Raw genomic sequence first — 14644 nt, 5'->3', positions numbered from 1 at the left:
GTACAGAAAATTCTCACATACTCTCTTCTCCCACACAGGCACAGCCTCCTCTGTTATCAGCATCCCTCACCAGAGTGGTACATTTGTTATAGTCAGTAAGCTTCCATTGACACATGATTATTATCCAGTGGGGTTCGTTCTTGGTTTTTGTACATTCTGTGGGTTTTTAACACACGTATCCACCCTTATGCTATCATACAGAATCATTTTTTACCTCTTAAAAATTATCTATGCTCTGCCTGTTCACCTCTCCTTCCCCACAACCCCTTGCAACCACTGATCTTTTTACTGTCTCTATAGTTTTGCCTTTTGCAGAATGTTGTAGTTAGAATCATACAGTATGTAGCCTTTTCATACTGGCTTCTTTCACTTAGTAATATGCATTTAAGTTTCTCCATGTCTTTTTATGGCTTGATAGCTCATTTCTTTTTAGCACCTCCATTAGGGTTCTCTAGAGGGACAGAACTAATAGGATATATGTAATATATATGAAAGGGAGTTTGTTAAGGAGAATTGACTCATATATCACAAGGTAAAGTCCCACGATAGGCCATCTGCAAGTTAAGGAACAAGGAGTCCAGGGGTGGATCAGTCTGAGCCAAAAACCTCAAAAGTAGGGAAGCCAACAGTGCAGCCTTCAGTCTGTGGCCAGAGGCCCAAGAGCCCCTGGCAAGCCATTGGTATAAGTCCAAGAGTCCAGAAGCTGACGAATTTGGAGTCTGATGTTTGAGAACAAGAAGCATCCAGCACAGGAGAAAGATGAAGGCCGGAAGACTCAACAAGTCTGCTCTTCCATCTTCTACCTGCCTGCTTTATTCTAGCCACTCTGGCAGCTGCTTAGATGGTGCCTGCCCAAATTGAGGGTGGGCCTGCCTCTCCCAGTCCACTGACTCAAATGTTAATCTCCTTTGGCCACAGCCCCACAGACACACCCAAGAAACAATGCTTTGCATCCTTCAATCCAATCAGTTTGACACTCAATACTAACCATCACAGCACCAAATACTATTTCATTGTCTTGGTTGTACCACAGTTTGTTTATCCGTTCACCTACTGAAGAACCTTTTGGTTGCTTCTGAGTTTGAGCAATTATGAGTAAAGCTGGTATAAACATTCATGTGCAGATTTTTTATGTGGATGTAGTTTTCATCTCATTTGAATAACAAGAAGCATGATTGCTAGATTTTATGGTAGGAATATGTTTAGGTTTGTAAGAAACTGCCAAAGTGCCTTCTAAAGTGGCTGTATCATTTTGCATTCCCAACTATGAATGAGAATGCCTGATGCTCCTCATCCTTACCAACATTTAATGTTGTCATTGTTTTGGATTTTGGCCATTCTAATAGGTGTGTAGTAGCATCTCATTGTTGTTTTAATTTGCAATTCCTTAATGACACAACATGTTGAACGTGCTTACTTAACCAATCTGTAAGTCTGTGGTGGGTTCCCTGTTCACATCTTTTGCCATACTTTAATCAGATTGTTTTTGAGTTCTTTGTGTATTTTGAATTATAGTCCTTTATTGGATAGATCTTTTGCAGACTTTTTTTTTCTTAGTCTGTGGCTGGTCTCCTCATTCTCTAGACAGTATCTTTCTCGAGCAAAAGTTTTAAATTTTAATGAAGGCCAGCTTATCAATTCTTTCTTTCATGGATTGTACCTAAAAAAGGCATCATCATATCGAAAGTCCTCTATATTTTCTCCTATATTATTTTCTAGGAGTTTTATAGTTTTGCATTTTACATTTAGGTCTGTAATCCATCTTGGGTCAGTTTTGTGAAGAGTGTAAGGTACAGTCTAGGTTTACTTTTTTGATGTAGCTGTCCAGTTGTTTCCTGTATCATTTTTTGAAAAGATTATTTTTTTCTTCCATTGCCTTTGCTCCTTTGTCAAAGACCAGTTGACTGTATTTACTTGGGTCTGTTTCTAAACTCTGTTCTGCTCCTTTGATCTGTTTGTCTGTCCTTTTATTTCATCATGATCTTGATTACTGTATCTTTATAGTAAGTCTTAAAGTCAAGTAGTGTTGTCAGTCTTCTGACTTTGTTCTTCTCCTTTCATATCGTGTTGGCTATTTTGAGGCTTTTACCTCTCTGCATATAAACTAAGAATCATTTTGCCTATACCCAAAAAATAGCTTGCAGGGATTTTGATTGGTATTATTACTCTATAGATTAAGCTGGGAAACACTGCCATCTTGACAATATTGAGTCTTATTCTTGAATGTGCAGTATTTCCGCATTTATTTAGTTCTTCTTTGATCTCTTTTATCAGAGTTTCGTAGTCTTCCTCATAGAGCATGTTCCTACTTTTTTATATTTATGCCTAAGTATTTAATTTTGAGGGATGCTAATGTAAATTATAATTATTTTTGTTATTTTAAATTTCATTTGTTTATTGTTGGTGTATAGGAGAGCAATCAACTTTTGCATATTAACCTTGTGTCCTGCAGCCTTGCTATAATGCTTACTAGTTCCAGGAATTTTTTTGGTCAGTTCTTTCTTATTTTTACATAGACAATCATGTTTTTTGCAAACAAAGACAATTTCCTCTTTTCCTATCTGTGTACCTTTTATTTCTTTATGGCATTAGCAAGGACTTCCAGTATGATGTTGAAAAGGGGGAGAGGAGGCATCTTTGCTTTGTTTTTGATCTTAGCAGAAAACCTTCTAGTTTCCTACCATTAAGTATGACATTAGCTGTAGATGTTCTGTATCAAGCTGAGTAAGTTCCCCTCTATTCCTAATTTGCTGAGTCTCACTTAGTTTTGTAGTTTAACTTTTTGTTTAAAATAATTTTACAGATACTGATTAGAGTTAAATCAGGTCTCTGAAAAAGAACTTTTTGTCTCAAATTTAAACCCGAATTAGTTTATGTTAGAAAAACAATTAAAAATATGTTGTTGCTGCTATGTTCTGAATTGTGTCCTCCCAAAATTCATGTATTGAACCAAGGCCTGGGCACCCCCTCACTCTACCCAGAGGGTTGGGAGGGTAGAACATCAAACCAAAGAGGTTTATTCTCCAGCCTTAAGGCCTAATGGAATTTGCTTTGCTAGATTTTCACCTTTCTTGACCCATCATCACTCCCTTCTTTTCTGTTTTTCCATTTTGGAGTGGGAACGTCTATCCTGTACCTGTCCCACCATTATAGTATTGAAGCACATAACTTATCTGGTTTCATAGGTTTACAGCTGGAAAGGAATTTTGCCTCAAGTCTCAGCCGTATCTTATGTAGATGATACTTAGATGATACTGGGCTTACATTAGAGCTGATGCAGAAACGAGTTAAGATTTCAGGGGCTGTTGGGATAGAATATATGTGTGTATTTTGCATGTGAGAAGGATGTGAATTTTGGGTTGCTGGGGTGGAATGCTAATGGACCATGTTGAATCTCCCTAAAATTCATATGTTGAAGTCCTAACTCCCAGTGTGATGGTATTTGAAGATGGAAATAATTAGGCTTGAGAGTGGGATTGTCATAATGAGATTAGTTCCCTTATAAGAAGAGGAAAAGAAACAGATCTTTCTCTAAGAGCGTGCACTGAGGAGGGGCCATATGAGCACACAGTGAGAAGGCAGCTGTCTGCAAGCCAGAAAGCAGGTCCTCTCTAGTTACCAAATCTTCTGGCACCTTGATCTTGGACTTCCCAGCCCCCAGACCTGTGAGAAATAAATTTGTTGTTTAAGCCACTCAGCCTTACGGTATTTTATAGCCCGAGCAAGCTAAGACTATTGCCAATCCTGGTATTTCTATAATTTTTTAAATTGTCATATTCAAGCCGATTTCTAGTGCCTGTTTTTGGGTATAGATTCACAGCTAGGAAGGACAGTGAGACTTGTGAAATATCTGAAAATTTTCTTTTTCATGTAATACTTGGGTTGGGTTAAAAGATAAATACATGGACAATCTAAGTTTCTGATATTTATTAAACTTTTTCTCTGTCTGGTTTGTTCACAGATGTTCAGCCTGTTGCCTATGAAGAGCCTAAACATTGGTGTTCAATAGTCTACTATGAATTAAACAATCGTGTTGGAGAAGCTTTTCATGCATCTTCTACTAGTGTGTTAGTAGATGGATTCACAGATCCTTCAAATAACAAAAGTAGATTCTGCTTGGGTTTGTTGTCAAACGTTAATCGTAATTCGACAATTGAAAACACTAGGCGACATATTGGAAAAGGTAATCTTGTCATTTTCCTACATTTAATCAAATTCAATCATTTGTTGTACTTGCCATGAACCATGCATTGTGAAAGGTGCTAGAAACATACAAAGAGGTTTAACACATGGCCTCTGCGTTAAGTTGCCAATATTGAAGAATGTGTTAATCAAATAAAGACATGATCTTCCCTCATTTTTTTGTCCTGCTTAGTTTTTCTTCCCAGTGCTAAGTTTCTGAAATCATACTACCACTTTGTTTTTTGAGTGTTACCCTGACTGGAACATAAGCTGTACAGGAACTTGCCTTGTTCACAACAGTATCTCCAGTAGCTAGAAGAGTGCCTCAGTATAAATACACGACACATATTTGTGGAATATTGTGTATGAATGCTGGTGAAGGATTAGAATTTTATAATTAAGATATTTGTGGAGTATTTTGGGTTGAGATGACTTGTAAGGGTTACCATGATGTGAGAGGAGTGGAATTAGAAATGGGAAATCTAGTGTGAATGATGTTCCAGTAGCTTCACCACCACTGCTCCCATCTTTTAAATTTAGGCAATAAAGTTTTATTAATAATTTGTCCTGCAAGATAGTTGCCACAACAAACTGGGCCCTTTTCATACTGCAATAAAATGTCAAAGTCTCATGCATCAAGTGATCAGGAAGGAAACCCATCCCAGGTAGAGTGTATTGCCTATTTCTTGAGATGTTTTGTTTTTACCCCTTGCTGCGTTTTGCTTCTTTAACTTGAGGGAATCTTGGTCCAAAATAGGAACAAAAGGTAAATAAATATCATTGTGTAGAATTTCTTATAGAAGTGATTTTAAAATTCCTATGGCCAAAAATAAGTTGAGAAGCAAAGTTCTCATTGTCTTTTGAGCTTACTGCCAACTTGCTTTAGTTTTTTTCAGCGAAGTGCCTCACTTCTAGGCATTTATTTTATTTTTTTTCTTCCATCACGGTAGAAGTAATTTAAGGGAAATCTATTTTGTGAATTTTGAAATTCTAGAATCAGTTTTTTCTTTTTCCCCAGCATATAGTTCTAGGACCTTTTCTTTCATGGGTTAGTTTTGAGGTGGTGGAGGGATATGTTGGGAAAATACTAGGTGACTAGCTTTAGTTATATAATTTGAATATTTAATGTTAAAGCTATTTCCACATATTTATGTATTTTTAAAATTCTTTTTTTTTTTTTGCCCTCACATCTTGCAAAGGAATATATATATTTTTAAATATACATTTTAAGTAAGATAAATCTGCCATTTCAAAGCTCTTCTTGTGACCTGAAATTATATATGTAACTTTGGGGTTTTTTTTGGTATTGCTGTCCTCTTTGTTAACACAAAGAGTGCAAAAGTCTGTCAAATGACTGTTTATGATAGTTGATAGCACTGAGCATTTGTTTGAAAGGACTCATCAAAAGAAGGTTTGGGTTTTTTAGCCCTCTCTTTCTCTTATCGAGATGATAAATAATTGTTGGAAAAGGAAAAAGAGAACAACCTAAAAATGGATAACTTAATATGCTGCCCATTTGAGGCTTCACTCTTGTAGATGGAGGCAGACGTTAACCTCTTGATTATCTTTGGCAGCAGAAGGCCATCTAGTGGTAACTTCTGTCTAAAGACTGTTGGAAGTTTGCTGTGGATTAATGGGTACTTCGTTGCTCCATACAGTCTATTTGGTTTCATTATACTGATTCTTTAAGCTGACTCTTGTGATGCTTGTCTTTTTAAGGTGTTCATCTGTACTATGTTGGTGGGGAGGTGTATGCGGAATGCCTCAGTGACAGCAGCATATTTGTACAGAGTAGGAACTGCAACTTTCATCATGGCTTTCATCCCACCACTGTCTGTAAGATTCCCAGCAGCTGCAGCCTCAAAATTTTTAACAATCAGGAGTTTGCTCAGCTTCTGGCTCAGTCTGTCAACCATGGGTTTGAGGCAGTATATGAGCTCACCAAAATGTGTACCATTCGGATGAGTTTTGTCAAGGTAAGTGAGTTGTGACCTCTAACGTAATTTGAGTCACTATAAATATGTATATTATGACTTTAGGTTATAATTTTAAAAAATTATTTGTTAAATGAAAGTTGATAATTGCTTTTGACCTGATTTAACAGGATTTTAAATAAAACTATTGAATTTGTCGGTTTAACTACATAATCTAAGATTTCATTTTGTAATCTAGACGTTATAAAATGCATGATTGATACTGATTTTGATATTGAATGGGGCTGAGATTAAAAGGAATTTTGGTTAAAAGACTAAATTTCTGGAAAGCATTTGTATTAGTCCATTTTCATGCTGCTAATAGACATATCCAAGACTGGGTAATTTATAAAGAAAAAGAGGTTTAATGAACTCACAGTTCCACGTGGCTGGGGAAGCCTCACAATCATGGCAGAAGGCAAAGGAGCAAAGTCACGTCTTACATGGCGGCAGGCAAGAGAGAATGAGAGCCAAGTGAAAGGGGAAACCCCTTATAAAACTATCAGATCTTATGAGACTTTATTCACCAGTATGAGAGCAGTATGGGAGAAACTGCCCCCATGATTCAGTTATCTCCCACTAGTTCCTTCTCACAACATGTGGGAATTATGGGAGCTACAATTTAAGATGAGATTTGGGTAAGGACACAGCCAAACCGTATCAGCATTTAATATTAAAATTGCTATTTGAGGCTCTTAGGTTCAACAGTTTTGATTATTATTATTAGATTTCATTAGGGTGACTTGGTGGAATTCTTTAGAATACTAAAATTATTTCATTTCTAGCTAAGTACTGTTAGTAAAAGTAATGGCAGAAGCCACAATTACTTTTCCACTAGCCTTAATATTAAGGATTTGCAAATTTCAAAGGAACTTTTCAAGTTTATCATCTATTCTCTTGACCTAATCGTATTGACATTCCAAAGATTTGTGCTTAAAATTTGAAAAGAATTTTAGTCATGTATTTAACCAATCTGTACTATATCTACATGGTTCTTAAGAATTTAGCACAAGAAGAGTACCTGTCACATGCTGTGCATGGATTTTTTTTCTTTTTGGTATTCAGCCCCAGTCCAGTGTTTTCATGATACTTTGCTGTAGGTCTATTGTATACATCAGTTTACTGGTTACCCTGAAGGCATTTCTCCCTTCTTGTACTGTAATGTGACTTTTGCATATTTATTTTAATCTCTGCTGCCCAATCTTCTTCACTCCCCTGACCTCCCTCCCTCCCCCACCCAGTTTTCCTGGGCCAGGACTATCATAAGCAGTAAACCAGAGAGCTTGATAAATCCAGGAAAATAAAAGTGAAAAATTTGTATTTTAATTTTTATCTGGAGTTTTAGGCTAAAGGTTTCAGCTCAGTTCATCCCAGTAATTTCCCACCTTAAAGGATAATCACTATGTGATTGCCACATTAAATTATACATGCATGTATTTATCAATATGTGTGATGCCTTATCTGATTTTCAGACAACTTGAAAATAAAAAATTTTTGGTTAAAAAAAAACCTGGGCCAGGTGCGATGGCTCACACCTGTAATCCCAGCACTTTGGGAGGCCAAGGCAGGTGGATCACCTGAGATCAGGAGTTCGAGACCAGCCTGGCTAACATGGTGAAACCCTGTCTCTACTGAAAAATACAAAAATTAGCCAGGCATGGTGGTGGGTGCCTGTAATCCCAGCTACTCGGGAGACTGAGACAGAATAGTTTGAACCTGGGAGGCAGAGGTTGCAGTTAGCTGAGATTGCGCCATTGTACTCCATCCTGGGCAATAAGAGTGAAACTCCTTCTCAAAAAAAAAAAAAAAAAAAAGTCTGACGTGATCTTACATAAGGCTATTTATGAGTTTTATTTTTATTTTTTATATATGATTCCTTTATTAACATTTAAGTGACATCTCTTTACATTTTTTAGTGGTTTCTCTGGGAATTACCACACATTTATCTTTAACATACCCCAATCTACCTAGAGTTAATATTGTACTATTCTTAAAATGTAAAATATGAAAACCTTGCTGTTGAAGAGTTTTAATTACTTTGTTTTATTCTTTGTGCTATTCATAAATTTTACTCTGCACATTATATATCTTATAATACTGTCATAATTTTTCCTGTAAATAGTCATTAAGTCTTATAAAGAAATTAAGAGAAAATGGTATTTATAAATATTTGGAGGCAGATTCTTTGGGGCTATGTAAATACACTGTTTCTCCTTTATATTTTACCCACAATTTTTGCATTCTTCAATATATCTTGTTTACAGTAATTATTACTGTGGTGCCCTAGTGGTGATTTTCTATTTTGCATTTATCCCATTTAGGGAGAATGTATCTCACTGCAGAAATATTTGTTTTAATTATGAGATACTGTACTGTGTTACTTTTTTAAGATTAAAAAAAAATTATGAAATATAACTGACTCCAAGGGTTTCTGTTAAGGGAATTATATATTATTTTAGAATTCATGTGTCTTTAAATAATGTAGCTGTTGTCTTTTTAATTTCATGATGAATACTAAGACTGGTTTTGTGATCATTATTCTCTTTACGTAAATTCTACATATCTGTACTGTTAAAAGCTATCTTTTTGTTATGGTAAAATTGATTTAGAGTGGTTGACAGTTTAAAGAGGGATTTGTGATAATATCTGTTCATTTTCATAGGGTTGGGGAGCAGAATATCACCGGCAGGATGTAACCAGCACCCCATGTTGGATTGAGATTCATCTTCATGGGCCTCTTCAGTGGCTGGATAAAGTCCTTACTCAGATGGGCTCCCCTCTGAACCCCATATCGTCTGTTTCATAATGCAGAAGTATTCTTTTCAATTATATTGTTAGTGGACTTGTTTTAATTTTAGAGAAACTTTGAGTACAGATACTGTGAGCTTACATGGAAAACAGATATTACAGCTTATTTTTTTCTACATAATTGTGACCAATACATTTGTATTTTGTGATGAATCTACATTTGTTTGTATTCATGTTCATGTGATTAACTCTCAGAAGTGTTGTAAAAGATGCAGAGTAAGTATTATGCCCCAGTTCAGAAATTTGGCATTGATCTTAAACTGGAACATGCTTTTACTTTATTGCCCTAAAATTTTTTTATTTGTTAAATTTATTTGAAAATGCATCACATGATGAAAAGTTACAGTAGCTTATAAGAGGGTATATACAGTGAAGAGTAAGTTTTCCCTCCTACTCTTGATCTTCCAGAAGATGTACTTTTACCAGTTTCTTTGTCCCACCAACTTAAAATATAATTCATTGTTTTGCGAAAGTGTATGGTAGGGGCTTAAACAAAACTATAAACAGAGTTTTACTTGAAGGAACACTATGCACTGCTCTAACCAGTAGTGTTCAGTAAAAGCAAAATGATAGTTTTCTAGATGACATAAAATTTACATTTAATACAGATAAGTGTTCTTCAGTGTAATGTGACTTCATGCTATATATCTTTTGTAAAACATTTCCTTTTTTAAAAAAAATTATTGCAAATAACTGATCTCAAGTATATGTCATTTACTCAAAATCTGTCATAAGCATTACTTTATAGCTAGTGACAGTTCATGCACAGCCTTGTTCAACTATGTTTGCTGCTTTTGGACAATGTTGCAAGAACTCTATTTTTGACATGCATTAATCTTTTTATTTTGCACTTTTATGGGTGACAGTTTTTAGCGTAACCTTTGATAAAATACACTCAAGTGACTTGGACTTAGATGCTTATCCTTACATCCTTGGTACCTTTTTTGTATTAAACACTGCAATTTATAGATTACATTTGTAGGAAGTTATGCTTTTTTCTGGTTTTTGTTTTACTTTCAACCTAGGTTATAAGACTGTATTCTATAGTTCCAACTTAAGGTGCCTTTTTAATTCACTACAGTTTTATGGGTGTTACCAGGGCTGACGAATCATGTAGTTAATCCCATTGCTCTTACTTGCGTCAGCCTCCCTATGCAAGTACCTATGCACTGGGGCCGTAGGAGGCTCTTCAGTTGGGCCCCAAGGATGAGGCTACTGATCTGATACTAAATGAATCAGCAGTGGATGTAGGGATAGCTGATTTTAAAACACTCGACTGGGCGCAGTGGCTCATGCCTATAATCCCAGCACTTTGGGAGGCCGAGGCAGGCAGATCACAATGTCAGGAGTTCGAGACCAGCCTGGCTCAATATGGTGAAACCCTGTCTCTACTAAAAATACAAAAATTAGCCGGGCTTGGTAGCACGTGCCTGTAGTCCCGGCTACTCAGGAGGCTGAGGCAGAAGAATCACTTGAACCTGGGAGGCGGAGGTTGTGGTGAGCCGAGATCACACCACTGTACTCCAGCCTGGGTGACAGAGCGAAACTCCGTCTTAGAAAACAAAACAAAACAAAACAAAACATTCATTCATCAACGAATATAGACTCTTCTCTCATTTATCAATGATGCTCTTTTTCCAGTTTTTTAAGTACTTACGTGGAAGCTAGTCTCCCAAAACACAATCTTTAGAGAGAAAAGACATGAATATTCATTTAATCAATCATGTTTTTGGCTTTGGATAAAGGACTTTGAACCAGTTTTTTTCTCGGGAGCTGTCAAATGGACACTTAGTTATGACATGAAAATGAAGAAATTATTTTGGAAAAAAAAAATACCTAATTTACCTATTAGTGAAAGCTTTATTTTCTGGTGCCTTTTGAAAGTATATGGAGTCATGTCATTCTTCTGTTTAAAATGTTAGTTTGGTTTGACTTTCCAATTTGTCCTTTCTGCTCTTGTGAAGAAAAAAAAAAAAAAAAGCATTTTCGAGGAAAGAATTATGCAATTTCTTTTGTTTTCTGTGTCATTATTTATTGCTTTTTCAATGTGCAGCCAGTGGATGGTTTTAGTTCTTTCAGATGAACTGCCATTTGTGTTTCAGCTCACAGTTCTTTGCTGGGTAAAGGAAATACTTTCTGACAGTCACCTGAGCCTTAAATGTAAGTATTACATGACATGCATTCTGTTTCTTCCAGAGTTCTGTCGGCCACATGAGAGAGAATATTTGCTTACTTGATAGAACTTCGGCATTTTCATCATTCTTTTACTTACCAGGCTTGCGGCACGATCTCTGGAACAAATTTGTGGGAAAAAATTACTCCGATTGAATAACGGATGTATGTAATCAACTTCATTGGGCTGCAGTAAACTAGTGGAAATTAAAGAGTTGTTTTATTGGTGTTTTCTACTGTGAGTTAATTAAAAATTGTTTTTATTTGGGGTCATTATGTCACAGTATTGAGTTAACAAGATCTTACATGATTGGCTTTTTCTTTGTTTTTTCTTAGGAGTTGTGTCTCATGAATGATAGTACTAAAGTTATTAACAATTAAGAGTTTGACAGAGAACTATAAGCCTGTTGTATCTCCTAAAAGTTGTCAACTCCACACCCTTGGACTTTAAATGAAAACTTTATTCAGTCCAGCTATTCTTACAGTCCCTAAGGATTTTCATTTATCTATGTATAGGAAATAAAATTTGCTAGTAAGATTTTTAAAAACTGGCTAGTGAAAGGAAAGTACCTCTGAAAGAAACCATTTTAGCAAATTATGGTTATACGTTTTAATCTACAGAATGTTTTATAGTAAAATTCTAGCACCACTAGAATAATCACATAGCATGTACAGTATATTTATGCTGGCTGAAAAGACAGAATCTGGGAATAATAAAATTGCAACCAGTTTGGTAATGCAAAAAGCAGAATAGAATGAAATCTCCCTAATGAATTAAAGCAACAAAAAGATGTTGATTGGCAAAAAAGCAAGATATAAGAGATGCAGTTGCTTAACATCTCTACATAATATTTATGATCTGGTCAGTATTGGTCTGGTCAGTATTGCCTGGCTGACGTGAAATGTAAACTAGTAGGCATGTTATTGATCTACTAAAATTAACCTTTTTTTTTTAAGAGGAAATTTAAGGAAGACGTCAATCAAAATATCAAATATGTGTGTCAGAATATAAATAATTTTTCACATTGTATTGTTGCTATATTAAAAAAAATAGAATTGGTTGGGTTTCTGAGGTGAAATCCAGAGTAAGAGTACTAGACAGTTCAACAAGCCACATCTAATAGCACAGATAGAGGATGTAGCTATTTTATACCTTTCATAACAGTTGAGAGTAAGATATCCTTCAGGATGTAATCATTAAGTACTCATACCTGAAATCTGTTGTCAAGATTAGAACTGGGGTTCATGTTAAAAACCTTCCATATTACCTGAGGGTACCTGTGGGGAACAGTTCCTTCCCGTGTGGTAGTATTTTGTTGGAAGAGAAAGTTTATACGAAAAATGAAATTCTACCAACAGCAGAGAAACTCTAGAAAGTTTGATAGTACCTACCAAAGTGCTGTACTTCTGTGATAGAGAACGTCTGATGTACCAATTTAGATCTATTTCTTTATACTTTTTCCAGTCATTTGCTTAATAGTACTTTGGATCATTATCACCTTTGCCACTTAAAATATATAAATACCCTTTTTACTTCATGAGGAAGGAAGAATTTTTTGATAATTACTGAGTTCAGCCTTTTGTGATGACTTATATTTTGGACCTATATTTTAACTTCAAAGAATGTCAGATCCCTTCTTTGTCTTACTAGTTAAATCCTCACCTAATTCTCTTGGGTATAAATATAAATGTGTGTCATCGTTATATTGTTCAGCTAGATGAGCAAGTGTCTTAGGGTAGTAGGTAGCCTGGTGGTTTTAGAAATGTTTGGTGATTTTTATGGAGAGAGTTTTCCTAAGTGGTGGTTTATAGGTGGTATCAGATATTATTAGGGCAGCTTTTGGGGGACTGATCTCAGGTCCCCCAGAGCAGCAGCATTTTTCTCATTGATATAAGTAAGATTCTTAACTTTTCTTACCACACAAGATGCATGAATCGAATGTGAGAATTGAAGGCATTTCTTCTGCATAAACAAAGAATTCAACCTGCTGGAAAGAAACCTGGACAGTTCTTTGGAATTTGCTGAATTGCAGTTTAGTATGTCCTGATTACAGAGTGACAATATTTATCAAGCCTTTGTTATATTGGATTATCTTATCTCCTAAAATACAACTGTATTATAGTTGAAATGACAGCCCCAAATTGGATGGTTTATCAAAACCAATGAAAGGGATTTCACACATCAATTTTTATTTCTGTTTTGAAGAGCACATGCTATATAATAATTGCTAGTAGCAATTGCAGTAAAACAGGTGATAAGTTATTTTCTATGAAAAGATCCAATCCTAGAGGAGGATTCTTCGATCATTCATGGCAGAGTGAAAAAGGTTAGTATGGTTCTTGTCCAAATAACTCAGTTCTTAAAATTCTTAAAATGATCATAAACCATTATCCTTTAAAGGTTTATTTGAAGATGCTGTTAAAGTACATAATTTTTTGTACAGGTAGATTCCCTCATTAATAGTGCCTTCTTAATTAATACAGACTGGTGTTAGCTATAACAAAACTCCAGTAAGGCCAAAGAATCCCAAGTTCTTTGTAAAAAAAAAAAAAAAACAAACAAACAAACAAAAAAAACTTTTAGGGTCAGATTTTCCCTTTTAATATCATTGGAGATAATGTTGCATTGGTTTATTCATAAAGTATTTTAACTATAGGAATTCTAGAAGATAATGGTTAGGGAAGTGTTTTTTTTTTTTTTTTTTAACATGGTTGGCATAAGTTGTATTTTGAAATTCACTTATTTTAAAATCGAAGAGGATTGTAATCATGGAAATTTGATATTTGTATCTACCTGCCCACATTTTCTTAAGATATTTCATATGCAGATAATGAAGACCAAGCTGATGGCTGCACTGTAGGTCTGCTGCTTATTTGTATTTGTTTTGCTTCTGTTTATGTTGTAGAAGCTGAAATTCTAGCAACATGCTTCAATTCTGTTATTTTGATACTTATAAAAATGTATTAGGTTTTACTATATTGTGCTTTTCAAAGCCATAACTCTTAAGAACTTTGTTTTTGCATATTGTTTGCTAATTCTTTATTTTAATAAACCTCAAAACTTGCTTAATGTGTCTTTTTTTGTTTTGTTTTGTTTTGTTTTGTTTTGTTCTGGAGTTGTCCTGCCTGCGTTTGAGTCATGGGCCTCATAGCTTAGACAAGTTGCTTAACCACTCTATGCCTCATTTGCCTGACCTGTAAAGGAAAAGTCTACTTCATAGGAAGGATTTGAGGGACGATTAATTGAAGTGTAATACAGTACAGTATTTAAAACAGTACTTAGAACATAATAACTCAAATCTTAAAATTATTACTATCTTTTACATTTCTACTAGTTCTTTAATTCAGAATAATTACTTCTGATGTTGCTTAACCTCAGTGTACCAGCCTTTGATTATCCACTTTGTGAATTTACGATTTTTAATTTTCTTTTGTCTTCTTTTTTGAAAAAATTTTAAATCACAGACTGACTTTGCATCATTGTCACTGTGGTGCACACTTTCACCAAC

At 35.2% G+C, this 14644-nt stretch overlaps 1 protein-coding gene across 3 annotated transcripts in view; it reads left to right on the top strand.

Moving 5' to 3' along the window:
- Window positions 1–14200, top strand: part of SMAD5 (SMAD family member 5) — a 50330-nt gene extending 36130 nt beyond the window's left edge. For 2 of the 3 annotated variants that reach the window (XM_023195704.1, XM_023195710.1), the window contains 3 exons: window positions 3962–4183; window positions 5902–6158; window positions 8818–13675. In XM_023195704.1, the coding sequence (XP_023051472.1) occupies window positions 3962–4183; window positions 5902–6158; window positions 8818–8961 (623 nt within the window). In that variant the 3' untranslated portion in view covers window positions 8962–13675. Of the gene's footprint in view, window positions 1–3961; window positions 4184–5901; window positions 6159–8817 lie in introns of all 3 variants that reach the window. The other variant, XM_023195698.1, reaches the window with a different exon arrangement.
- The last annotated feature ends 444 nt before the right edge of the window (window positions 14201–14644 follow it).

The sequence above is a fragment of the Piliocolobus tephrosceles genome, chromosome 4 (assembly GCF_002776525.5).
Source record: "Piliocolobus tephrosceles isolate RC106 chromosome 4, ASM277652v3, whole genome shotgun sequence".
Classification (NCBI taxonomy): domain Eukaryota; kingdom Metazoa; phylum Chordata; class Mammalia; order Primates; family Cercopithecidae; genus Piliocolobus; species Piliocolobus tephrosceles.
Note: the sequence above shows the minus strand (reverse complement) of the source record. Positions and strands in the feature narration are given on the sequence as shown.